Source organism: Artemia sp. Qi Xiang Cuo, chromosome 12 (assembly GCF_049724085.1).
Source record: "Artemia sp. Qi Xiang Cuo chromosome 12, ASM4972408v1, whole genome shotgun sequence".
Taxonomy (NCBI): domain Eukaryota; kingdom Metazoa; phylum Arthropoda; class Branchiopoda; order Anostraca; family Artemiidae; genus Artemia; species Artemia sp. Qi Xiang Cuo.
Genome location: NC_142805.1, coordinates 59,793,035 through 59,820,892, shown reverse-complemented (window position 1 = coordinate 59,820,892; position 27,858 = coordinate 59,793,035). Strand labels below are relative to the sequence as shown.

At 36.3% G+C, this 27,858-nt stretch overlaps 2 protein-coding genes across 2 annotated transcripts in view; one reads left to right on the top strand and one right to left on the bottom strand.

Annotated features, from left to right (window-relative positions):
• LOC148946351 (rab3 GTPase-activating protein catalytic subunit-like) overlaps positions 1–27,858 on the bottom strand; it is a 242,629-nt gene that overhangs the window by 161,668 nt on the left and 53,103 nt on the right. Inside the window, exons 7-8 of the mRNA XM_089097676.1 lie at positions 20,395–20,600; positions 11,514–11,585 (exon numbers count right to left, since the gene is read on the bottom strand). Of these exons, the coding sequence (XP_088953802.1) occupies positions 11,514–11,585; positions 20,395–20,600 (278 nt within the window). The remainder of the gene's footprint in view (positions 1–11,513; positions 11,586–20,394; positions 20,601–27,858) is intronic.
• On the top strand, positions 1,269–8,235 carry LOC148946352 (uncharacterized). The gene is made up of 2 exons (XM_089098214.1): positions 1,269–1,305; positions 7,755–8,235. Exon 2 carries the CDS (start codon positions 7,765–7,767, stop codon positions 8,233–8,235), a length of 471 nt encoding a protein of 156 aa, XP_088954340.1. The 5' UTR covers positions 1,269–1,305; positions 7,755–7,764.

Here is a 27,858-nt window from a genome sequence, read left to right as displayed (position 1 = left end):
ATGGTTTTGCCTCATTATCTGTACCTTAGCCCATTTTGGCGCATTTTTACGGCTACACATAAACTGAAATTGCGTTCACTGTACTACAAGTATGCAAAGTTTTTGCTGCGTTTACCACCGTGGACAAGCAATGGGTATGTTACGTGCCAGTACAGTGTTACCAACCCTGAAGAAGCGATTCTGCCCCAAATTGATCAATATAATTCATCTGTCAAGACCCATCCGTGGGCCAATGTTTTACAGCATTAGTCGGCATCTTTTTCTGTTTGTTTTGTTTTTGTTTGTGTCAGATGGAATTAGTGTATTGTGCTTTTTTTTCTTTTTTTTTGTGCTCCATCTGTTTTTCCATTGACGGGTATTAAATACATTCATATATACATATATATATATATATATATATATATATATATATATATATATATATATTATATATAAATAGCAAAATCCACCGGTTTTTTATTGAAAAGTCTTCCATTTTTAAAACTGTGTCTAAAGCACGTGAATTAAGCCTTAGTGTGACATGGATGCTGCAGTGATTTCCGTCTTTATCCATAGATCATCAGCAGATAATGGCATGAATGCTGCAGCAATTACGTTAGTTTTGGTAAATAGTCAGCAGGTGATGGCTTTAAACAGCAACAAAATGGATCGTGTCGTAGCGAAGTGCGCCACAAGTCTTCCATCGTGCGCCACAAACATCAATTCTTCCCTAAAGAGGGTCAAAATGCCAGGAAATGATAATTCTAGGATAGCCAGTCCATTTGCCATGGTCCCATCCCTATACATGAGGTTTTTAGTTCGTCAAGTGCCATCAGTCAGGGGAAAGGCATTCAGTCCCCACTGGATTTTCATTAATATATATATATATATATATATATATATATATATATATATATATATATATATATATATATATATATATATATATATATATATATATATATATATATATATATATATATATATATATATATATATATATATATATTATCATCGAAAGAAATTGTGACAATTTCATTGAAAAAAACAACAAAATTGTCATCTTTTATATTTTGAAAAATATATTTTTCCCTCCCCCTAAATTCTGTGAATTAGTCCCATTGGGTTCCCCATCTTGAAAAAAAACATCTGCGGATCATGTCTTATCGCATGACAAGAATGCCGCAGCGAGTTCAGTCTTTATTCATAAATATTTAGCTGATAATGACATTCATGAAGCTATCACTGTAACCTAGAGAAGAGCAAACAACGGTCCATAGAAACGAAAAGTTTAAAAACAAATTTTCTAAAATAGGTTCAGGAATGGTAACTATTATTTCGGTTTATCTTCATTGTAAAAGTTTATTGCAAAAACAAATTTATGGGACTTTTGAAAAAGAGCTGAAACCCTTCAAAAATGGCAACAGATCGAAGCGAAATGTGTGCCGTTGGAATCACCATGTTAAGCCCCTCAACCTGAACAACAAGAAAATCCATTATTTGCACGGATGTCAATTATGTCTGCTTTTGTTTTCTACCAAGGCTGGCAGACTACTACAGCATTGCAGAGAGATATTTGATGGCTTATTTCAAATAATGTCCACATCGACGTACCTTTTATAGATTTGTCTCGACAACAGGTTCCATATGGCACCGAAATATCACTTTTCGGTGCCATTTCTCGAGCGGAAAGGCTGTTAGGCGTAAAAATAGTACAATCTTCATGGTTGAAAATCCTTAATTGGAGGTTAAGAATCATCCATAATGTAGAGTCCCCCTCCGAGCCCTCTTAGCAAGTTTCATAAATCGTTTGCTGACTAGAAGAACCAGCAGACTACTGGAACATCGCAGAGAGATAATGATTCTCATACTACTGATTATTTCTAAATTTGTAAATCAATCTTGATAACGCCATCATAGATTTTCATATGACCCTTTTTGGTGCCATTTCTGGAGTTGAAATGCACGGAAGTATATAAAGGACGCCATTTTTGTCTCCATGGTTCAAAACTCTAGACTAGAGGTTTAGTACTACTCCTTTTGCATATTTACCTCTCAGTCCCCGCAGTGGCGGATCCAGGATTTTTTTCTAGGGGGGTGGGGCAAAATAGATTGATCCGACAGACTTGCCTTAGGAGCAAGTTTAATTAACGCAAACTTGCGTTAATTAAGTAAATTACACTAATTTACACTGTTCGAGGGGGGTGCCCCCTCACCTCTCCCCTGATCCGCCACGGAGTCCCCGTATCTAGTGAAAACTGAAAATGCTTAAAAAAGAAATTAAAAGAATTCTTTTAACTTCTGTTTCGGAATAAGAACTGTTGTCTATGATTAACAGTAAAAGTGAGATACGAAACTAATTTTTCGGAAATTTTGAAAAAAAAGGATTGAAACACTGATGTTTTTTTATTTTATTTCTCCAGCACTAGCAGGCTACCAAAACATCATCGAAAGTTCGCCATGCCCTCGTTTGAAAGTTAATGCTTAGTCTATGTGCTTAGTAAAAATTTGTTTTAACAAAACCATCGTAAGAAGGCATAAGGAACCTTGGGACTTCTTATATCGTTTCCGAATTGGACAAGGACGGATCCAGGACTTTTTTTAGGGGGGGGGGGACACAAAATAGGTTGATCCGATAAACTTGCCTTAGGAGCAAGTTTAAGTAACGAAAGATTGCGTTAATTAAGTAAATTACACTACTATAGACTACGTTAGGGGTGTGTGCGCCCCCCTGGAAGTGGATAGGGAGTTGAAAAAGATTACCAGCAAAATAATTATTTCGCTCAAATTCAAAATTTGTTAAGGAATAATGATAAATACTATTTATGCTTACCCGAGCAGTAAAGTGAATTACGAAATGACATTTTCGGTAATACTGAAAAAGAGCTGATTTTGAAACAACCAAGCTGATTTGAAAACCCTATTCCCCCTCCAGTAGATGTCGGGTCAGGTGCAGACTCAAGGATAGCGCAACTAAAGCTAGGTGCACACAGAAAGCGATTTTTCTTCGTAGACGAATTCGGGTGGTATAACTCACAGAACGCGAAATTTCAAATATGATTTCTAAAAGGCAGAAACAAAATATTTGTGGATCGTTATTGCTTTTGTCCTTAAGACGTCGGAGAGATAAGCTGAAACGATCCTTCACCCTTTTCCTTGTTCATTTTCTTGTTTTTAGAAGTTTATTGTATTTCGTCTTGCGAATATCTATCGTGCGAATAAAATTCGACTCGGAGTTGAAAGGTGCGAACTGCGAATTTTCGATGTGTGAAGCTGAAAATATTCACCTGACGATGAAGAACTCGGCTAGCGTCAGCGAATTCGCTTTCTGTGGGCACCTAGCTTAAGAGTCTGGATATTACTCTTCGTCAGTTTTGACTGGGATGTGGGATCAAACACCTTCTTGGGTTTAATCACGTGTCAATAAAAATTTGAGAACCCTACTTCTTAAGAGAGATAAAATAAGGTCCTGAATTTGGAAAACGTAAGGCGCGGAGAATAATCCTCTTTTTCCACTAATCTTTTTTTTTAATCAACAACTGCTCGTGCATATTTTCCAAATAAAAGAACCTATGTTCCTCCCCATAAAAGCAGGATGAATAATTTACACACGCCCTCCCTGCAAAGTGGTTAGATCAGGTATGGACCCTAGAATGCCACAAGCTCCAATTTTTCACAACGTTTGATAGGGACACGAGACAATGCTCTGGTAGATATCGTGCCGATAAGAATAGGATTACAAAAGTGGAATTGTATTGTCATAGAACTCCATATTTATATATTATTCATTATATTTTTTATAATATAAAAATTACTCATTGTAATAATATTATAGCATAATATGATATAACTACCAAAAGGAGCCACTTTCATCACCGAATATATTAATATTACCCAAAGTAATATAAAAAATATTACCCAAAGTAATATTTTGGAGTAAACGAAACCAGTGATATAAATAGGCATGTATCAGAAGCCCTTCACTACGCCAGAATTTTCTTAGGATTACAGATATTACGCAAATATTTTCAGATAGCATTTTAACCGCTATATATGAATGCACTTGATTTTGCTCCAGGTGGGGAGAGGGACACAACTGTAAACAAAGATCCAAAAATAAGTGACTTATATACAAAAAAAAAAAAAATACAATTTATGAAGTTAAAAAGAGCTGTAAAAATAAGTTTTAAAATCTTGAAGAAGCCTTAAAATTCTACGGAGAATAACAGAAATAGCAATTTCAAAAACTGGAGCCAATAAAAAAGAGATCGAAAGCTCAAAATTAAGGTAATGAATTTTCTTTGCAGAATTCAGATAGGTATAATCTACATCTGTCATGTTTACAATCTTCTAAGCCCTGAAAAAAGGTAGACACGGTAGCTTTGAAATTTCTTCCCAGGGTATATTTTTGCTCCTGGATTCATTCCCCTAACTCAGCTACTTTCCATGATAACAAGAAAACCCTAAACTTGAATTTTATCCTGAAAAATTTAGGATCTCCGAGAAGAACCGAGACACGAAGACCGCCTCCAAGGATATACATCCTTGGAGAAGTTTCTACAACGTCAGCAAAGACTGTACGGATCGTTTTACGACATATATAACACTTCCTAATTAATACATAATACACATTTCTTTTTTTCCAAGTTAATACAAGGAACCCACATTTTTGTTGTTTATAGCCCACTTTTTAGTAATTTATGATGATTCCCCCCCCCTTTATTTTTTTCTATTGATTGTAGTCTAGAAGCGTTATTTTCTAGTACTATTATATACCCCCTTTTTACGCTATAGTTAGGACCCCCCTCACACCTGTATTCAATTTGCAATCATTCCCAAAACAAATCTTGATTATTAAATCTTTGTGCCTGACTATTATAGCTCATTATAATGAGCCATGTGGCTCATTATTTATTGAATGTCTACTTTAAATTATAAAATGTTGTTTGGACAATTCAGCAACTGAAAATATAGCTAATCAATATATAATGAGACAGATTACAATCAGAGATAACCTATGCTTAATTAAATGTCGCAAAAGGTTAATTTTATGGGGCAAATATTAATAAAACATCAGTTGAGCAGAAAAAGAGTCAGTGTTTAATCACAAAAGAGTTTAATCGGACGTACGATAGGTTTTATTCTTCTTGTAAAGATAAACCATCAGGTAACTCATTTTTTGCACTTTCTTATTCCTTTTGTATCATAGGCAGCGCAATAGCGCTGCCTAAGTAAAAAATAGCTACTATAAGGTTTTTTATTTTCTGCATTTCTTTTCTTCCAAAATAATTGTCTCCTCAGATTCTTAAAGAACAGATCTCTTATGGAAGGGAGGAAAACTAAAGGCAAAGAAATAAATAAAAAAACAAATAAAAACTATAAGACCATTAATAAGGTATTTTTCCTGCTTAGTCGACAAATTGAATTATTTCTTCACATTCACGGAAAAGACTGTACTTTTGTAGCAAGAACCCTTTTCATAACTGGCACCCCTACCTTTAATTGTTTTTGTCTTTTCCCCCTGTCTTGTAACAGGTCCTGTGGGTACCAATCTTGGCGAGGGAGATCTATGGGCGTAAATTAAAATTTCAACGTCAAGCAAAGTGCTGAATTGTGCATAACCAAATTCAGGTCCACCATAGAATATAACTGATTCATGGGTGATGCCCAGTGGCGTAATTTCGTCAAAATTCTGGGAGGGGGGGGGGCAAAGCTGGAGCCAATTTTCCCAAATCAAGTGAAACCGACAGTAAAAACTAAAAAATAAGCCATTTGGTACCATAAAGATACTAGTTAGTACTATAAAGGTAAATATGTACTGAAAAAAACTGATCTGTTTCTGTTGATGCTTGGATTATTCAGTTTTATCTTAGTTCCAGATCAAAAATCAGCTAGATGAGAGCGATTTGTCCTATATACGGAAAAATGTTAAAGACGCTACAGAAACCGAGGATATTTATCTTAGAAAATAACAGCCTGGGCTTGATTTAAGACTAGCTTAATCAATTTCCAAAGACAGTATGTCTAGATTTGTCTACAATTGAAAGAATGCAAATTATTGATCGCCCCCTGATCCAACAAACTTTTATGCCCTACTGCAGAATTCACTAAATAACATGGGCAGATCCAGAATTTTTTGGGGGGGGGTCGCAAAATAGGTTGATCCGATAAACTTGCGTTAGGAGCAAGTTTAATTAACGTAAAATTGCGTTAATTAAGTAAATTACACTACTTTAGACTACGTTAGGGGGCACCCCTGGATCTGCCACTGCTAAAAAATGCTACAGAAAACCCCAAGAGAGCCCAGTTCGACTTGCCCTCGTAAAGCTGAAGATCCTGACATTATTTGTGGAGTCCAGTTAGGAAATCTTGTTCCAGTTTTTATTTGGACACAATAGGTTTTCTAAACGATCAGACGCCTCTGCAATGTTGGCAACTTCTCTAAACATCAGGATATTGGTACGGACACAATGGCATGCTGGGGAAACTAAGGTCTGGGTGGGCAGTCCCCGTTAAAAATTGAGGCCTCTGCCGAAACACTAATCATCTTGAGTCGACAGCATGAATCAACTACAACAATTATTTTATTGTTGACATTCCTCAATTAAACAGTATGAGGAGATGTTCTATAAATAAAATATCTTAAAAAAAAAAACGGACATGATAAAAGGAAAAAAACACTATAAAAGATACCGTTGCTTGTCTACACAGAAAAATTTCCGTCCGCTCATTAAGAAAACTATTATATTTTTTGCGAAAAACGTTACTAACTGTTTTGTAAATGATACTTCCAGAAAAATGAACTAGACGTAGCACTTGAGTGTCACCGGTGGGGATTCTAGCGAGAAGTCAGCAAGAGAATAAGCGTTAATATTTCCAGATCGAAGATGAATTAATTTTCTGGATATTGAAACGAAGAAACCTTTCTGTTGCCCACAGACTTTGCTTTAAGACATCTTAGAGTAGCTGCTAATAGTAAACCGATCAGACCGGCATTTTCGATCCTGGGTATTTCATGCGATAACAGGGTGGCTGAATAATGCCCAAGGAGTGACGTTACAAATCAAAACAAAGATTGTTAACGGCTCTAAGGATTTTCTGCCAGATATTCCTTTCTATGATAACGCTGACCCCAAGTGCTTTCATCGACGACACACATCGCGACCAGAAAATATTCTTCAAACTCATTTTTCAGCTTCTGTTACGACTAACAGGTGGTGTAGAGCTATTTTTCTTGCCGATCATTACTTTATAATGTAGTTTGTACCATCGCAGGCCCTGATATATAATCTGAATAGTCAAAACGTTCTTGCGCTACTAAGAAAGTTGTGTCGTCAATAAATGCTGATGAATTCAGCAGCTTTGCCTATTGATTGGGTATCCCTGTGAAGCATTTTAAACATATTTTACGGAGGAATAAAGGTAGAAATTGCTTTTTAGGTCTGTTTTCTCGAATTCCCAAGAAGATTTGACTTGAATACTGTTATACAAAAGAAAAAACGGTTGTTTTTGAACGAAAAGAGCTGTTTTCTGCTGTTGCTAAATATAGAACACCCACAGAAACAAGTCTCCTATTCCTTGGTGGCCTGTTCTGTTTCATTAAAGTCTCGGCGTTGTTTCTTCAGAAAAGCAATACATTGCTGAACTTAGGGGGGACGGACCTTAAAGCACCCCCCACTACCTGACTCATGGGAATGCACAAATGAAAAATCAATCAAACTATAAAACGTTGTCCTTAGCAGGAAAATAAAAATATTAATTTCTCCAATTTTCAGGTAAATAGCCATGGAGACAGAAACAATGCCAAGGCCAGCAGAAGCCATCGAATCAAAAATGGCAGACACTCCAGTAAACTATATGCCACTAATGGTACTGCCACCCTTCCAAGATAAAAATGAACCTGGTCATATTGTGATTCCGCCAATCGCACCACTTTTCGAAACTGTTGTTCCGTACTTCCCACTGATAATAGCAGCAGCTGCAGTCATTGCCTTAGTAATTGCTGGTGCCATTGCCGCCGTGGTATCAGGCGCAGTTCGACTTCTGATAGCAAAGAAGGCCAGAAAAATCGAAAGGCTCCTTAGAAATCAATACTACCATAGACCCTATTATGGAAAGAATAGAGAAAGATATAGCAGGGATCATTTATCTAGATCTGTTGAGTCTGATAGTCAATTTGGAGTATCTTTGGATGTAACAGAAGATTTGTTAAGAAGAGTTTCTAATGCATTTACAAAATTAGAAAATATAAATTAATGCAAATCCGGAATTTTATTTAAAAAGTCAGATAAATAAAGCTACGATTTTTTTATTACTTACTAGTTTTGTTTCTTTACTAGTTTTCTTACTTACTAGTTACTAGCTTACTAGATTTGTTTTTTATTACTTGGTGTTAAGATATTTTCATTTGTATTGATAAAATAAATAAACCATAATAAAAGCAGATAAAACACAAACTATCAAACGACTTTGATCTAAATTTGAATCCAAAATCTACTAAAAAAAACCTTTAAAAAAAATCCAAAAAACCGGTTTTAGATTTTTGATTCACTAATGAAGGGTAAGTAAAGAGTGGACTTCATTAACAGGAGCAAATGTTACAAAGCGATAAAGCGTGAAATTCCCTTAGTCCTATTTATAAATTATAACAATCCTACTAAAACCGACTAAACCCAATTACCATAGAAAAAATAATCTTAAATATACTCTTGCATACAATCTACACATTCAGTATATCTCAGTGACTGGGACTAGAAAACTTGAAAACTGGGACTAGAAACTCTATTTCATCCTGAGAACCTGATTTTAATATTATAATTAAAATCTAATTATAATAATTAATATTATAATTAGAACCTGATTTTAATATTATAATATTATAATTAATATTATAATATTATAATAAGCACAATAAAATCGACTAAACCTACTCAGTTCAGAAGCCGTTCTGACTAAAAAGACAAAACATCAAGACAAGCTTGTACGTACAATTTAACCAAATAATAGCCATATAACTGTTAAAACTTTAGTCATAACAAAAGGCCATGTAAGGCCTTTCGCGGCCTGAGTCATTATTCAGTTTGGTCGTGAAGTCTTTGAGAGGCTAAAGAGAATCATAATTAATAAATTTGGTGGATGCAACTATAATTCCGTCTTTATTGAAACTGGTTTCCAAGTGTGGCTTTAAATTAGTCTTAGAACTTAATTTTACCTAAACACACGTTAAAACCCAAATGCGGTTCCTCAGAAGCAGAAAAAAAGATAAATGGAAAGTATTGCATAGTTTTGGTAGATTTTTTTTTCCAGCATATATAGTACGACAAGAAGACTGAACTTCAACACACATGAACACACCCATCTGAATATCGTGCAAATTTCAATATTATTTCGATTTAACTCATTAGTTCTTATTTAATTGAAGTCTCAGCACTGTTTTGGTTTTTGTTACAGAAATAACTCACATATCACTAATACTGTTTTTCGCAAGGTTTTAGGCCTGTACCTGTTATTTATAGACCTTTGACGGTTATCTAAAAAGTTCTAATGCCATAACGATGGTTCAAAATAAATGAAAAGCTAAATTCTTCTCATTTCATTCGGCAAAAAAGCTTCAAGGTAACTAAGGCTGGAAAATGCGACATAACCAAAGTATAATTTCAAAATTCATGTAGTTCCAGGGAACACAAGAAAAAGAAAGAGCCAAAAAGAATCGAATCGTAATAATGGAGGTTCGGATCGATCGAAAGCAATTGTCACTCTTTAAGATGCATAAGGTTGCATGAGTTTCCATTTAGCCAAATGAAAAAAAAACGAAAAAAAAACAGATTGCCTTTTCACTGTCTTTGGTGCTTAAGGGGAAGATTTAGACAACAGAAAAGCGAACACATAAATTTATGAAACTTAAAATATCCAGAAAAAAATATAACACCGTTTTAACTTACCTCTAGTTGATAATTCTCTGCAAGACATTGACTTCCACATCTGTGCGAACGTGAAACCATGTAATACACACAAGGCCGTATTGGGGGGGATACCCGCCCCCCCCCTCCAAAAAAAAAATATTTTTCCAATTCACGAAAACGTAACAAAAATGAATACAAACAAATTTGCGCCCGATTTCAAAAACCCCGTGCCTTTCCAAAGTGTTTGAAGGCTTTATCTGTGAATATTTATATGGAGATATTGAAGCTAATTTAGACCCTCGGCAATTTGGTTTCAGGCCTGGACATAATACTACCCACTATCTTGTATGTCTTCTTGACGATCTGATGAAACTTCTCGAGAAGGAAGAGACATACGCAGAAATCCTTCTCAGCGATATAGTAAAGGCGTTTGACAGCATCCAACACCTGATAGCTATTAACCAAGCTAAAGAAATGGGTGCTCGACAGTTTCTTGTGCGAATGGTTGCAAGCTTCCTGCACAATCGAAACCAATGTGTTTCACTCACGCAGGATGAAGCATCCGAAATTCCAAGAAATATGGTGTGGAGCACCCCAAGGGACAAAATTAGGACCACTGATCTTTTTGATTGTTTTTAACCCTGTCCTAGCACATATACAAAGTCGCTACAAGTTTGCTGACGACCTGTCAAGCATATCATTCCGCACCTTAGCGAGCCTAGCAGAGGAAATCACCACCTCATCAATATTTTCCCAGCTAAAGCATAATCTTGAAGGTGTAATGCTTACAGTTAGTGAAACCAAGATCCATATTCTACGTGTTAGCTTTTTAAAATCTGCAATTCCGTCCCAAGAAGACACTGGACTTACAACTAAAGATGAAATAAAAATCCTAGGAGTAATTTTCAAAAGCAACCTGAAATGGGGTCCACATATACAGTCTATCCTCCAAAAGGCTTCCCTATGCCTAAAATCCTTTGCTTGCCTAACGCGGTTCAATATCCAAATTTTCATTATGCGCAGTCTATACTGTATGTATGTCCGATCGCAAACCGAGTATGCTTATCCCGTTTAGCACCCAGGTCTAACGGCTATCCAAACCGAAAAGCTTGAACATATTCAGAAGCGGGCGTGCCAAATAATGCTTGAGGCAAATTATACATCCTATGAGGACAGCCTGCAGAAACTGAGGCTTAGAAACTATCTGAAAGGCGCCACGATCTCACGATGTGTTTCGGAAATAATGCCTAAGCTCTGATGTCCATCGCAAAATATTACCGGATTTCCAGGAATCACAGATCAGTCGGCCAAAAACACGTAGAGGAGCCCTCACTTCGTCGTTCCAACTCCTTTGTCCCCCACCCCGAAAGGCATCAAAAAGGTACCGATCATCGTTTGTTCCATACTTCATGAACCACTATAATGAGGAGCTAGTTAAAAAGGAAATCTATAAATAGTTGTGAAAAAGTTTCTTAATTTTTATATTTATTTATCTGATCTCATGTGTAATATTTTCTTGTTGTTTGACGTCCGCTGCTAGCTATAAGCTACTATGGAAATAAAGAGTTATTAATATTATTATTATTTCCGATGCGTTTGTTAAAAAACTCCTGTTAAAAATAAAACACTTACCAAATGTTCCACATTCATCTTGTCCACTCTGCTTAGTAACTGCTCCACTTTTTCCTTAGAATAACAGAATTTCTAGAAATAGAGCAACTGGTTATTTAAAATATGATTATTAAAAACGATAAAGGAAATATGAATAAGAATTAAAATTTACATAATAATAAAGCATAATATCTAAGAAAACACCCACACACAGGCGAGGGCCGGTCAGGAATTTATAACGACTTGGAAGCTTAAAAAATACGAAAAAGACAACATTTTGTAACATACAGAGGAAATATGACACTTTTTTTGCAAAAGAAAATATTCTCCTGCGCCTACAGACTACCTGCGCCTGCAAACTACAGAAGCCTGTGACTATCATAGGGCGACCAACAGAAAAAATTGTATAAGTCTTCTACTGGTTACTTTTCTCATACTTTTTCATTTATATGTGGTCTTAAGACCCCAATGCGGCATATGATTGCTAAAGGCAGGATAAATTTTCCCGTGAAAATACATCGGATTATTCTTATATCGAATATTTTTCACGTTAAATGTGTCAATTTTTACATGCAGGATTTATCATTGAGAAAGGAGAAATATTAAAATCTGGGCGTGTCCAAAAATGATAAGGGTATTGAGGTAAAATTTAATCAAAAGAAACTATCTGCATCTCAATTATCAAACAGGCGTATAAGAAATATCTTAGAACCAAGTTAGGGAATTAACTTGAAACTTTCCGGGCTACTACTGCTACAATTGCGGCTGCAAATGCGATAAGTTGCGACTGCAACTATTTCCGACTGCAACAACTTGCAACTATGACTGTGACTACTTGACACTGTTGCTTCATCTACTTGGGACTATTTTCAGGAAACGTTGAGGGGGGTATTGAACAAAATCAAAACAAACTGTGCATGCTGGGAACGGCTGAGGGCATTAAGTTTGAAGGTTTAAGGGCATATTGAACAGTGCTTGGAGAGAAAGGGCCCCCTTGTTTTTTCAAAGACCCCATAACACCGGTCAAAGTTACGAAAACAATCATTTTATTGAAACTGATCAATAATGTAATAGCAATGCGTCTGGAGGTGTAATGCCCCCCCCCCCCACATCCCCCAGAGAATTGTAAATTATGCAATGAGCCCATTGTTTACATACAGGATTTATTATTGGGAAAGAGGGGGAATGTTTGATCCTGAGTGTGTCGGAAAAAGCTAAGAGTATTAAGGTCAAACTTCAGGGAATGCTGAGGGGGATCTTACACTGACCCAAAAGACACTTTATGCATCGTGGTTATCAACAAAGTATATCTGCAATAGCTTAGGAGTGACAAAGGGCATTAACTTTACACTTTCAGGACCACTATTGGCACTATTACTGTGGCTGCAAATGCGACTACTTATGCCTGTGATTGTGACTATTTGTACCTGCTAATGAGACTACTTGCAACTTTGACTATTTGTGACTGTAACTACTTGTGACTGCGAATAGTAGCGAATGCGATTACTTGTGACTGTGACTAAGACTACTTGTGATTGCAACTGCCACTACGACTGATTGCAACTGAGACTATCTGCAAATGTCAAAATTTGCTACTTCGGACTACAACTACGTGCAACTGCAATTACTTAAGCCTACGAATACTTGCGACTGGGACTATTTGCGATCCCCACAACTTACGACTGTTACTACAGCTACTTGCAATACGAATGTGAATGCAACTCAAGTGTTATTATAGCTACTTAGAATAGAATATATTTTGTTCACTTCAATAGCTGGAGCTAACATGAGCATGTCATGACACAAAAAAAGGACCCAAAACAAGGCTAAAAAACAAAACAAATAAAAAACAATACAAAAAAAAACATTAAGGCCGCAAGCGCTGCTTCAAGGTCAATAAATTAAGATGAGACATAAAAAATTAATACAAGTCAAGAATCAATTTTCACGGTTACAATAGCGATACTTGTGACTAAGACAACTAGTAGCTGCGACTGTGACCACTGTAAGTGTGAAAACTTGCGAAAAGTGTGACAAAACCTGACTGCAACTGCTACTGCTTGCAACTGTGACTACTAGTATTAGTATCGCTACTGCAACTGCGATTCCGACTGCGACAGTAAATACTATGACAAATTTTAATATTACAACTAAATCTACTAAACTAGATCAAAAGATTTTAACGCCATCCTGCTTGTCAAAATGACACAGTGTATCCAAGTTGTCAAAAGACTTTAACCGCAATATCTCACGAATAGACACGGTTATTAAATTATATATTTCATTAAATATTGAGGACAATGTTGCACTAAATCAAAAGAATCCAAGTTATCAAAAGGGTGCATCTGTATTGGTCTCAAGAATGGCTACGGATATTCAGTTGAAACTTTCATGGGATGCTAAGGAAGACTTGAAATAAAATCAAAAGACACTATTTGCATCCAGGTTATCGAAACTGCATATCTTCAACATTTCAAGAAACATTCAGAGATTTTGAGGGAGATGTTAATCTTAAGGACACTATGTGCATCCCCGTTGTTACTGGCCGTGACCGCAATTATCAAGTTGAAAATCATAGGCAGCGCAATAGCGCTGCCTAAGTTAAGAATTATGTTGGCACAATGTATTATTTACTTTTTTTCTTGGTTTTAGACCAGGGCACTTCGTATGGAAGGTGTTGTTTTAGAAACTTGTAAAAGGACTCATTTCGATTTAAAATTGGAGTGGCTTGTGCCCTTTTTAATAGTTAAAAGTGATTGGAGGGCAACTAGCCCCCACCCCCACGACCATCAATCCCCCAAACACATGCAATCAAAATTTTGAGATAGCCATTTTGTTCAACGTAGTTGATTTCCAGATAGAAAATATGTTTTGAGGAGGACGCTCCCCCACAACCCTCAGGGCAAGCGTTTTAAGTTATGTCCTGGGGGCATATAAGAACGATATTGGCACAATGTATTATTTATTTTTTTTTCCTTTAGAGCAGGGCACTTCGTATCGAAGAGGTTGTCGTAGAAACTTCGAAAAGGGCTCATTCATTTGGAAATTGGAGTGGCTTGTGCCCTGTTTAATAGTCGAAAGTGATTAGAAGGCAACTAACACCCCTCCACATCCGATCAAAATTTTGAGATAGCCAATTTTATTCAGCGTAGTTGATATCCAGATAGAAATTATGTTTTTGAGGAGGACACTCCCCCACAGCCTTCAGGGCAAGGGTTGTAAGTTATGCCCTGGGGACCAAGGTTTTTATAGAAGGCGTTGTCGTAGAAACTTCAAAAAAACCTCATTCGATTGGAAATTTAAAGGGCTAGTGCCCTTTTTAATAGTCGAAAGTGATTGGAGGGCAACTAACCCCCCTCTCACGCCCACCTTTCCCCCAAACATATACAATCAAAATGTTCATATGACCATTTTGTTCATCGTAGTTGAAAATTCTGGCCATCATTTACTTGAGGATGACAACCCCCCCCCCCAAAAGCCCTCAGGGCAAGGGTGGTAACTTATGCCATTGGGGAATATAAGTTCTTTATAAAAAGCCTTGTCCTATTAAACTTCAAAAAGGGCTTATTCGATTGGAAATTGAAATGGCTAGTACCCTTTTTAATAGTCGAAAGTGATTGGAAGGCAACTAACACCCCTTCCACGCGCATCATTTCCCCAAACACACCCAATCAAAATTTTGAAATTTTGTTCCACGCAGTTTAAAGTTCAGGAAATTATACCTTTGAGAAGGACACTCCTCCCACAGTCTTCAGGGGAAGGGTTATAAGTTATGCCCTGGGGGCATATAAGTTTCTGATGAAATATTTATAGTAGAAAATTGAAAAAAGTCTCATTAGATTGGAAATTCAAAGGTGTAGTGCCCTTTTTAATTCTCAAAAGTCATTTCATGGCAACTAGCCTCCCTCTCACGCGGACGAAGTCTCAGAACATATTCAATCAAAATTTTTAGATAGTAATTTTATTCAACGGAGTTGGTTTCCAGATAGAAATTATGTTTTTGACGAGGACACTCCCCCCAGCCCTCAGGGCAAGGGTTGTAAGTTATGCCCTGGGGGCATATAAGGTTTTTATAGAACGAGTTGTCATAGAAACTTCAAAAAAGGCTCACTCGATTAGAAATTGAAATGGCTAGTGCCCTTTTTAATAGTAGAAAGCGATTGGAAGGCAACTAGCACCCCTTCCACGCCCACCATTTCCCCAAACACATCCAATAAAATTTTAAGACAGCCATTTTGTTCCACACAGTTTAAAGTTCAGGAAATTATACCTTTGACTAGGACACTCCCCCCCCCCACAGTCTTTAGGGCAAGGGTTATAAGTTATGCCCTGGGGGTATATAAGGTTTTTATTTAAATCTTTATCATAGAAACTTCAAAAAGGGCTAACTGGATTGGAAACTAAAAGGGCTAGTGCCCTTTTTAATATTCGAAAGGGACTGGACGGCAACTAACCCCTCTGTTACGCCCATCTTTTCCCAAAACACATCCAATCAAAATTTTGAGATAGCCGTTTTGTTTCACGCAGTTTAAAGTTCAGGAAATTATACCTTCGAGCAGGACACTCCCCCCACAGTCTTCAGGGAAAGGGTTATAAGTTATGCCCTGGGGGCATATAAGTTTTTATTGACATCTTTGCCGTCGAAACTTGAAAAAGAGCGCTTTCGAATGGTAATTCAAAGAGCTAGTGCCCTTTTTAATAGTCGAAAGTGATTTGAGAGCAACTACAACCCCTCTCCAGTCCACCTTTTCCCCAAACGCATCCAATCAAAATTTTTAGATATCTATTTTATTCAACGTAGTTATAAGTTTTGGAAATTATGTCTTTAAGGGTGATAACCTCTCCCCCCCACCACCCTCAGGGAAAGGGTTGTAAGTTATGCCCTGGGGGCATGTAGGATTTTTATAGAAAGCGATGTTGTAAAAACATCAAAAAGGGCTCATTCAATGAAAAATTGAAAGGGCGAGTGCCCTTTTAATAGTCGAAAGTGATTGAAGGGTAACTAACCCCCCTCTCATGCCCACCATTTTCCCAAACACATCCAGTCAAAATTTTGAGATAGCCATTTTGTTGAACGTAGTTGAAAGGTCTGGAAATTAGGTCTTTTAGGATGATAACCGCCTCAGAGCCTTCAGTGCAAGGGTTGTAAGTTCTTCACTAGGGCATATAAGGTTTATATTGAAAGTTGTTGTAGAAATTTAAAAAGGGTTCATTTGTTTGGAAATTGAAATTGTCCTTTTTAATATTCGAAAGTAAGTGAAGAGTAATTGACCCCCCTCTCACGCCCATTATTTTTCCCAAACACATTGAATCAAAGTTTAGAGATAGCCATTTTGTTCAACGTAGTTGAAAGTTCTGGAAATTATTTATTTAATGATGACAATCCCCCCAGAGCCCCCGGGCAAAGGTTGTAAGTTATGCCCTGGGGGCATATACGGTTTTTATAGATAGAGTTGTCGTAAAAACTTCAAAAGAGTCTCATTCAATCGGAAAGTGAGAGGGCTACTGCCCATTTTAATAGTCGAAAGTGATTGGAGGGTAACTAAACACCCTATCACGCGCACCATTCCCCCAAACAAATCCAATCAAAATTTTAAGATAGCCATTTTGTTCAACGTAGTAGAAAGTTCTGGAAATTAGGTCTTTGAGGACGACAACCCCACACACCCAACCCTCAGGGCAAGGGTCGTAAGTTATGCCCTGGGGGAATATAAGGTTTTTATTGAAAGTGTTGTCGTAAAAACTTCAAAAGGGCTCTTTTCATTGGAAATCGAAAGGCCTAGTGTCCTTTTTAATAGTCGAAAGTGATTGGAAGGCTTGAAGTTTTTATAGTAAAGATCGATGTGGGTATAATGTATTATTTTTTTTTGTTGTTGTTGTTTAGACCAGGCCATTTTGTATCGAAGTAGTTGTCGTAGGAACTTCAAAAAGGGCTCATTCGATTGAAAATAGAAAGGGCTGATTTCCTTTTTAATAGTCGAAAGTGGTTGGAGGGCAACTAATCTCCCTCCCTCGCCCACACTCCCATTTGCCTTTATGTTTAAAAACTAAATGTTGCCTTAAGATTAAATCAAACTGACACAGAGAAAGTCAAGGCCGGTGATTACATTCTGCTTGAGCTGAAGAGCAAGAAAGGGAATTCTGTTCACTATATTATCATTATCAAAAAATTAGCAACTGAAGAACTTGAGGTCCATTTTCTGAAGAACACTGGAGCAAGAAACTTTGCGCTAGCTGACGAGATAGACAGTGTCTTCAAGACAGAAGTTGAAATGAAATTGCAATCACTAACAGGTGGAGCACCAAGATTAGCGGAATGGCTTACTTTTGGTGTTGATCAGTCAATTTATAACTTGAAATTATTACTCTTTAGTTTTTTTTAAACCTTAATGAAATTTATTTTTGTTAATGACAATTCCCAATGAGGCATCTCAGCAGTATCCCAAGAACGACTGAGGGTATTATGTTCAAAGTTTCGGGGCTACTTCTGCTCCTAAAATTTAACCAAGTTAGAATAGCGTAAGTGTATCCAAGTTATCAAAGAAAGTAAACAGATTTTTTTAGCGAATGGTATCAAGTTTTCCATTTCAGGTCAACTAAAGGATGTATTAAACGAAATTAAACACTACTATTTGTGTCCAGATTTTTAAAAGGGTGAATGTTGTTAAAAATTGCTGAAAATTTCTCTCCAGCAGACGCATAGCAGGTCAAACTATAAATTCTCTTAAAAAAAACAAACCGGTTTAAAGCATTATTTTCTTCCTTCCTGAAAAAGCTATGTAAACTAAAAGAGAATAAAGATTGATAAAAAGTACTGTTTCAACAAAACGGATTTTTCAAAGTTAGATAAGTAACTCCGTCTTGCCGAAAAAATGCGAGATAAAAATCAAATTATGTACAAAGCGTGAGACAACCGCAAATCTGCATCGATAAATAAGAAAAATCCAAAACGAACAGAAATTACAATAAATAACCGAGTCAAACTCAAAACGAGCAAAAATTAACACAATTTGGGCTCAAAATTCCTATGCCTTCCCAAGGCCAGAACATAATTTGCACTTCAGTGAAATAGTACAAATGAATGTATATTGTCAGTTTAATATACATATACTGATATTTAGAAATCAAAATTTTAATATTATTTGATTTGTTAAAGTTATAAAAGTAAAAACATTTTATATTTTTTTCAATAAAGTGCAAATTATGTTCTGGCCTTGGGAAGGCATAGAGGTTTTGAGCCCAACTTATGTTAATTTTAGGAAATTTTCGAACGGGACGTTGAACTAGTGCAAAAGACACCATATAAAATTTGGTCTGAAACACTAATTAAAAGAAATTTTCCAAAAAAAGAAGTTTTTCAAAGGATAGTAAAAACCATAATCAATTTAAGACCAGCAGAAACAAATTTCTATAATAATTCAAACTCAAAAGGGCCAGAAATTACTACTTAAGAATAAATGAAACCTTTTTATTTCTGCTGGTCTTTTCATTTTAATATGGCTCATTACTTTCTTTGAAAACATTTTTTCGGAATTTTTTTTTAATTCATATTATTAAACGACCAATAATTCATCTATTTATTTATTTATCTGTACATTTTCTCAAAAACGATATTAAATTTTTTTTTTCTGAAAATTGGTATACTATCATCTCCGGCATAACAAAATCAATCTAGATAGGTCACGACTTGAAAAAATTGATTTAGGGCTTTAAATTTAAGGAAAATATTTTTCATATGAATGACGTTAAATATACTTGGTATACTTACAATACATTTTACTGAAGAATAGTGTCTGCGATAAATATTACGATTAATTTAATTGTCGATAATATAGAATAATTTTTCGGTGGAGATATGCAAAAAAAAGTTTGCAAAAATAATTTGTCGATATAAAAACAATATTTTATTTAACAGAAACTATCCTAAGCTCATTCCAAAAGACGCTTCTATTATATCTTAATAATTTCAATATTTTAATAATTAATAATATTAAAAACATTTTTCATGCAGCGGCTCCAATCCCTTCCCAAAAGGATCCCTTTACGTAAATAATTTCTTAGATCAAAATGTTTTTCCATTTACGAAAAATAAAGAAAGAGAAACGAGTTCAATTTCAATAAAGCAGTGGAACCAAAAAAAAAAACGAAATAAAAGAAAAACATTAATTAATAAAAAATATAAATATTTCGGCTCCACGTCCGGGGAGCCGAAAATAAACAATTTTAAAGAGGAAAAAACAGTTTTTAAAATCAACCATCTAAAAATCGACAAACTAAACCCGCGGGAGAAGAAAGAAACAAAACAAACTAAAAAACAAAACAAATAAATACAACTCACATTCTAAACACTTCCAGAACTGTTGTTCTGCAGGCAAAATATTCTGATAGAAAGTGTAAGGCAAGGTTACACATAAAAAAAAAAAAATATCATTCACTTGCTATTTGTAAAGTCCCAGCAGATTTCAGAGGCCATCAAGTGGCTTAATATCAAATTATTGGTGGCAGCGCAAATCTTTAGAAAATACAATTTAAATATTCGGATTTTTTTTTATTAATTAATGTTTTTTTTTTTTTATTTCGTTCGATGCCTGTTATTTAAAGTCCTCTTAATCACTTAATGAAGTGTGCAACTTGGCAATCATCACATCTCTTTTCCATCAATGTATTTTTAAGCTAAGTGCATGTTTACGTGAATGTTTTAGAGCTAAGATAATGAAACAAAAACCTTTCTAGGACAGTACTGCATTGCTAAAAAGATGTAAGGCAAGGTTACACATAAAAAAATATCACCCAAAGATCACTTGCTATTTGTAAAGTCCCAGCAGATTTCAGAGGCCATCAAGTGGTTTAATATCAAATTATTGGTGGCAGCGCAACTCTTTAGAAAATAAAATCAACGCACCTCCTCAAAAGTACTATCTGCATCAGGAAATATAAAAAAGATTAGAGATGAAACAATAGCATCATCAAGAGGCTCTTCGTCTTTTCTTTGCTGATGGCGTTGCACCATGGTGGTAACGGCTGGGATGGGTACTTTGCTGGCAATCCTGGTAGAAACCCTTAGTTTGTCAGTCAACAAGACTAAAGCCTCACCATAATCCTTCTCATCTATAAATAAGACAGAAAATGAACAGTGAATATTGAAATACTTTGCCCTGGCCCTTGAGCATGGCAACATATTTTAAATATTGCCATGATGGTCGGTCACCACCAAATTTTGAAAAATATTAATAATAAAGATATAATAATTTATTTACGACACAGTATATAACAGGCGAATCGGAGTACTGCTACTATTACTGAGGCCAATACAGCTACGCATGCTCCTCCTCGAATTGGAACAATACTAAGAAAAGAAAAACAGAGAAACAAAAAACATTCTCACCGTTAAAATACAAAACCAAATCCTCAAACTAATCGAAGAGGAAGACGATAAGGACCTAGCTACAAATTAGCATTTTCTTCTAACTTTGAATTCGAATTTTTAAAACCCATCAGAATATAAGTAGCACCAATCTAATTAACAATCCTGCGGTATGTACACGACCAAGGGAAAAGCAAAAATACTTCAAATTACAAAACTCGTATATCTCACAAATACTGAATATTAAAAACGGTTGTAAACTGAAAGAAAAAGTTGAGTGATAGCAATAAGTTGAATAGAGTCTAGGGTGAGCTTTATGGAAACATCAATCTAATATAAATCGGGAGCAAACAGTATATATATATATACTCGGTATAATTTTAGCATCAATAACTTTAAGTTTACTCTTAACATCAGCATATTATACCAGCTTATTTGTTAATTTACTTTCTAGCCATTATCATTCGCATTAGACAAGGAACATGGATAGGTCCATGAGAAATTAAACACAAAGTGGCAAAGCCGTTTTATCTATTTCGCAAGAAATGGCTCCTTTGGAGTATCCCCCCCCCCGATAGAATTAAAGGCGCTGAGATGGTTTCTTTATTTAAATAGTAAGCTAAAGAATTTCTTTTTACTTGTAAGTAATAAAGAAGACCACACTGCAATGGCAGATCCAGGACTTTTTTAGGGGGAGGGCGCAAAATAGGTTGATCCGATAAAATTGCGTTAGGAGCAAGTTTAATTAACGCAAACTTTCGTTAATTAAGTAAACTACACTACTTTCGACGACGTTAGGGGGGGGGGCGCCCCCTCCCCCATGGATCCACCACTGCCACACTACCTTTTTATTATGGGAAAAAAAGTTATGGGGAATATATCTGAAGACAATGATTATAGTAAAAAAGTAGGCAAATACTTTTGCTTTATACCAATAGCTATCTTCCATCACCTAGCTTACATAGGGTTTTGGCTATAATGATTCCAATGGTCCAGTTTCCACTTCAAGCGACATTTTAGGGGTGTTTCAAGCTATTTCTCATAATTCTCATAAATTTGTTTACGGAATAATATTACGAAAACGAATTTATGGGAATTAATATTACGGTAACATGCCATATGATAACAAAATTTTTACTGTATAATATGCAGAAAGTTTATATTAAACAGATTTTCCGGGTCGCTTCTAGTTAAATTTACGTTTTTCTTTCATATCTCTGGTTTATTTTAAATGATCTGACTGTCTTGCGTAAACTTTTCCTGTCCATGCATTTCAAATATTTTCATTATTTAACCCCATCTGTTTTTTGTTAACAAAGATTCGCAGATACTTGTTTCGAATATTTTAAAATTTTAAGAAGGATTTTTGTGCTGTATTTTCAGTAAGGCAGTATAACCACAATTAGAGGGGGAAGATACTTTTTCTTTAATTGAAACTAGTTTTTGCAAAACTGTTCGTTAAGTTTTTCTTGTTGTTTCAAAACACGAATTTTTGAAATTTGAGTACATGTCAAAAATAAAATAATGATATTGAAAATGATACAAAACCACAGTGGACAAAATGTAAATTAAAGTGATCAAGCAAATCAAAATCTGTTATTAATGTGTTTCCTTTAGAATAGCCCACAGAAAAGAGTGATACCGAAAAAAAAAAATTTAAAACTATATTCTGACTCATGTCAGGACACATACAGTATTTTTTTCGAGGGGGGGTGGAGTAACATTAAAAAAAATTTGAAAAAGCGCTTCACAAATTTGTTTAAATGAATTTTGTCAAGCTTTTACGAGTCGGACAAAAGTATCGGGGGGACTCAAAGCCTCTACTCTCCCCTGGAAACGGGCGTGAACTCATGATTAAAATACCCCTCAACAAAAATATGTCGAATAAAAAAGCCAAAAATGAAGACTAAAATTACCATAGTTTTAGCATATCACTCAATAAAGTTCAGATATTTCAATTCTGGTCTTTATTTTGTCTATTTTTGTGGAGAAGTGTTTCGATCTTGAGTTAAATTTTTATTGGTTTCTCTACTTTATTTTTTATTCTATTTTCCAGAAGATGGGCTATTGCTCATACAACCAAAATATCCGTTTAGGTTTCATTTTTATCACTATCTTTAGAAAAAGTCCTCATTTCAAATAAATTCTTGTTCTTCGTTCTTCTTAATCGGGATACAGAACTAAAGCAGGGTGCATGTGACTGTCATGGTTCGTTTTTTTCTTGCTGTTTTATTTCTTTGTTCATGCGTATGGTGTCATAGGTAGTGTAAAAGAACCGCCTAAGTAAAGAGCGATATGGCAGCAATGCAATGTAATATTTTACGTCACCCGGCCATTACGTATGGATGAGGTTGTCTAGAAACCACAGACTGACGAATAAAATTTCTTACCGGAACTATCATTTTTGAAAATAAACCTTCCTTCCATTAGGCGGAGACAATTTCAGCCAAACACTAAGCCTTCCATACATACTAAGAAAAATTACTACTATATTACTACTAATTCGTGGGTGTATACCAGAATCAAACACCCTTTGCGCATCATAACCTGCAAGATATAGTATCCCTCTTATTTCAGTCGTATCAGTTTGCGCATCTGCGAGGATGTTTTGGACATACGCAAGACCAGGACTATTTTTGAATCCAAACTAGTTATACAATAAAAAATGAATTTATCTCATCGAATACGAGCAGTTCCATCATCTTACAAGGTGCTGGAGACACATTAATGGGTGGATACGAACAGAACTCACGTGGCAATTAACCCTTCTTAACGATAGGATTGATTACAACAGGTGCAAAATACATCAGGAACAAGGTCACTATTAAAAATAACTTGAAACAGGACACAAAAATTATCGATAGCTCGCAAACACTTCTTTTCAGTGGCGGACCTAGGCCTGGGCAGGGGGAGCAGCTCCCCCCACCCCCCCAGTTTTTATGACATCAGACACTATATTTCTTTTTTTCTATATACAAGACAAATCTATGGTATACCTTATCCCCCCCCTTCAGATTATGAGGCCAAAAAGCCCCTATTGTTTCTTTTCAGCTTTACAATAGTTCTACGTACTTTAGGGGCTGTGACGATGTAAACAGAAGCGACAGGCAGTAGGCAAAGACCCTGATGATGCTCAGACTAATACTGAGCTTGGGAGCAGCAAACTCGCTTACAAAATATTTAATCCGATCACTTTCGTTTGGAGTGCTATCAGGGATGTTCAAATCTAAATTTTATGAACTTAAGCAAAATACTAGGGTTACCGTATTGCCCTGTGCTGAGAAAGACAATTCAACAAATTAATTTTGTTAAGAGCAAAATATCGTTGAAGACACCATGCCTAGCCCGACCATACTTGGTTCACAATCTATGCCGGAATTAGGCGCACTACAAGCTTCCCATAGGGCAGGGTTTTGTGACCGACGGGAAACTTTAGAGCCAAAACGTACCGGTCGTGTAGGCACATTTACCTTTCAGCGCAACTCAGGGCATGTATTAACTCAGAGGTATAAATATTAATCAGAAGTCTCTTTTAATCTTTAAGACCCTCAGAACTCGACTATAACAGTTGAAATGATACCTTAATTTTAGACAGAATATCATAAAGTACAGCTTTGTACAGAAATAGGTCAATCCATTTCAACTCCGTGTTAACCATCCATTTTTCAGCTTTGGCTACAGTCTGGACACACGTGGATTACGATCACGGTTGAACTGGTATAGAAATGTCAAGGTGCAAAAGGCAAGGGATATCAGCTCTTCCATACAAAGTATGAAGTCTAGAGACGATGTTGCGCTAGAAATTTGGATATATGTCTAACAAGAGTTATTCTAATGCTACACGCCCGATCAAATTTATTTCCAGAGGTTATATCTTGATCTTCGGCGGGCACGTACACTGAGAACAAGGAAGTTCGGTTAGTTTTGACTGCTACAAAGAAATAACTCTTTTTATAAATATGGAAAGAAATGACTACTTGTAAGTAGTTTAATGCCCCCTAATGATCAACCTCTAACCGCTGAATTTTTGAGAGTGCCAAAAATTTTTTATTTCGTAGCTAATTTGGAGTAAGTTCAACGATTCAGGCGAAAGTGAATGGTTATTATGATGATTTTCGTTCTTTTTTTTGTTGATGTTAGGACAAACAAAAACATGCGGCTCGAAAGTAGATAATTTTCGGTAAAGCGCAAATAACGTTCGGGTCTTTAGAAGGGTTAGCCCTCAAAGGGGCCCCGAAGGTATTTTATATGAATTATGAAAGAGCAAAGGATCAAATGATGTTTTCAATTTCATCCAAGCTAGATTATATGGCCCACTGCAAATTTACCATGAACTTTAACCTCCCCCATCACCCCCTAATGTGCAAATAAATACCCTGAACTGGAACATACCCTGAATTGTCGGACGGCAAAGTTTCGAATCGCAAAATCCAGTGATATTTTTGTCGACGGCATTTGAAAAACTTGAATCGGTAGGAAAACGGTTTGAATTGAAAATCAAGTATTTTGCAGGTTAGGTTAGGTTATAAATTCTTTGTGTGGTTACAAAAATTAAATACCTTTGGGGCTCCTTTAAGGACTTAAGATGGAATTTGCGACATAAGCGATTATTGTAATATGAAAGAGCATAAAAAGGGAATGACATTTTCACTTTCATCCTAACTAAATTATAGTGCCACCTAGAAATATCATAGGCAGCGCGCTAGCGCTGCCTAAGTAAAGAACGATGAGAAAAACACAATGTGTTTTTTTTCCTTCAGTCAGGCATTTCCTATCGAAGGAGTTGTCGTAGAAACTTCGAAAAGGGTTCATTTGATTGGAAATTGGAGTGGCTAGTGCCCTTTTTAATAGTCGAAAGTGATCGGAGGGTAACTAGCGCCCCACACCCATCATTCCCCCAAACACATCCAATCACAATTTTCAGATACCCATTTTGTTCAGCGTACTTGTTTTCCAGATAGAAAATATGTTTTGAGGAGGACGCTCCCCCACAACCCTCAGGGAAAGGGTTTTAAGTTATATCCTGAGGGCATATCAGAACGATGTTGAAGGCCCCTCAAATGTACACTCAAAAGGGCCCACTGGTTTGTCCACAAGTCCCATGAGTTGTAAACCTTCTCCCAGTAATGGGTTAAATTGCATGGTGACGCAGATCACCATCGCGGGAGGATCCTCTATTGGAGGACAACTGCGGCAGGGCGTAAGATCCAGATCCATGGAAAACGGCCTCTGCAAAGGGCTGCCTCGACCTTTTTGGGGTACCTGCAAGACTGGGGACCTTTCGGTCAACTCTATTCCCACTTTAAGAGTGGTGCCCCTCGAGGAAATTATAGCATTCAGCATTCGCACGGGATTCTGACTAATGGACAATTTTGCTGGGCTTAGTATGTTTTGATGGGCGTCTTTGGGCTGAAAAACCTCTTCCTAGCTAATTTATCTATTATGGGTTGCCTCCTCGTAGTTGCATAATATTTGTAGGCATGAATATATATTGAGTCGGAGGTAATAGGCTTGAGAATGTCTGTGCAGGATTTCGACTCTTGTTGATAGAAGAGCATTGCCAAGTGCTGGAAACCATGTTGTGACCAAGATGGGCCCAGCATTGCACAAAGCCTTAATTCATATTGGAGGTCCCAGGGACTTCTCGCTGTCCGGTTTAAAGCTGGCTAAGCGCTTTGGTGTAGAACTCAGAAGATATGTGATCTCCATTCTGCAATGCTATCTGGAATTATTGCTTTTCCTGAGGCAAAAATAATTTCAATGATTTAAAGAACATGGAAATTGGAACTTGGAATGTTACGACGTTAAAAAATGACCATTGTATCGACATTTTGACTGACAAATTCAGACGATTTGAACTGGACTTATTAGGATTTTCAGAAACTCATATCCCAAGGGTAGGAAGCCTGAACTTAGGTGAAATAGAATTTGTTTACTCAGGCATGAAGGATGGGGTACATAGACAGGGAGTAGGGCTCATGATGAATAAGAAAGCTCCTAAGTCTTGTTTAGGTTGGGAAGGTATTAATAATAGAATACTAATTGCTCATTTCATGACGAAAAAGTTCAGGGTATCAGTTATAGTAGTATACACCTCATTAGAACTGACTGACGGAGATAATAGTGACTCAGGTGAATTTTACTTACAGTTAAAGGAGCAAATAGACAGGGTCCAAGGCAAAAATAGGATGTTATTACTGGGAGATTTTAACGCCCAGGTTGGTAGATATAGGGATAGATGGTATCCCAATCTAGGTAAATTTGGTGTAGGAAAAGAAAACAGTAATGGATACAGACTTGCAATTTTGTAGGTATAACAATCTAGTTATAACCAATACGGTGTGTGGTCATAAAATGTCTCATAAGTAAACATGGTATTCACGTGATGGTAAGGCAGCAAACCTTATTAATTATGTTAAAGTAAACCGAAGACTGGCAGGATCAATACAAGATACTAGGGTATATAGGAGTGCTGTTATTGATGTTAAAAGTAAAGATCACCATCTAGTAGTGTCAAGGGTTAATCTAAAGCTGAAATATCGGAAGGGTAACCACCTCCCGGGAAGTTATGATGTTGGTAGACTCCAGGATGAGAATTTGAGAGAAACTTTCCAGGAACAGTTGAATACTAAACTTGAGAGTTTAAGATTTGATAATGTGGAAGATGGTTGGAATGATTTTAGAAAAATAATTTGTGAAGTTACTGAAGGCGTATTAGGGAAGAAAGCTAGAACTGCAGCTAAGAATATTAGAGAAAAAACTTTATGTTTAATAGAAAGGAGAAAGGACTTGTACAAGAATTATCTGAGTGATAGATCGTATGAAAACAAAAGAAATGTAAAGAAAGTGGAGAAAGCATTAAAATATGACCTACGGAGGTGTGAATTGGAGGCCAGGGATAAAAGTGTCGAGGATCTGGAAGATGCAGCTAGACGGCATAATAGTAAAATATTGTACTGGCAAGTTAACAATTCGAGAGGGAGTAGTCAATCTGGACTTGGC

Coding starts and splice junctions, on each gene's coding strand:
- LOC148946352 (XM_089098214.1), top strand. CDS start 7,765: ATGGAGACAGAAACAATGCCAAGGCCAGCAGAAGCCATCGAATCAAAA.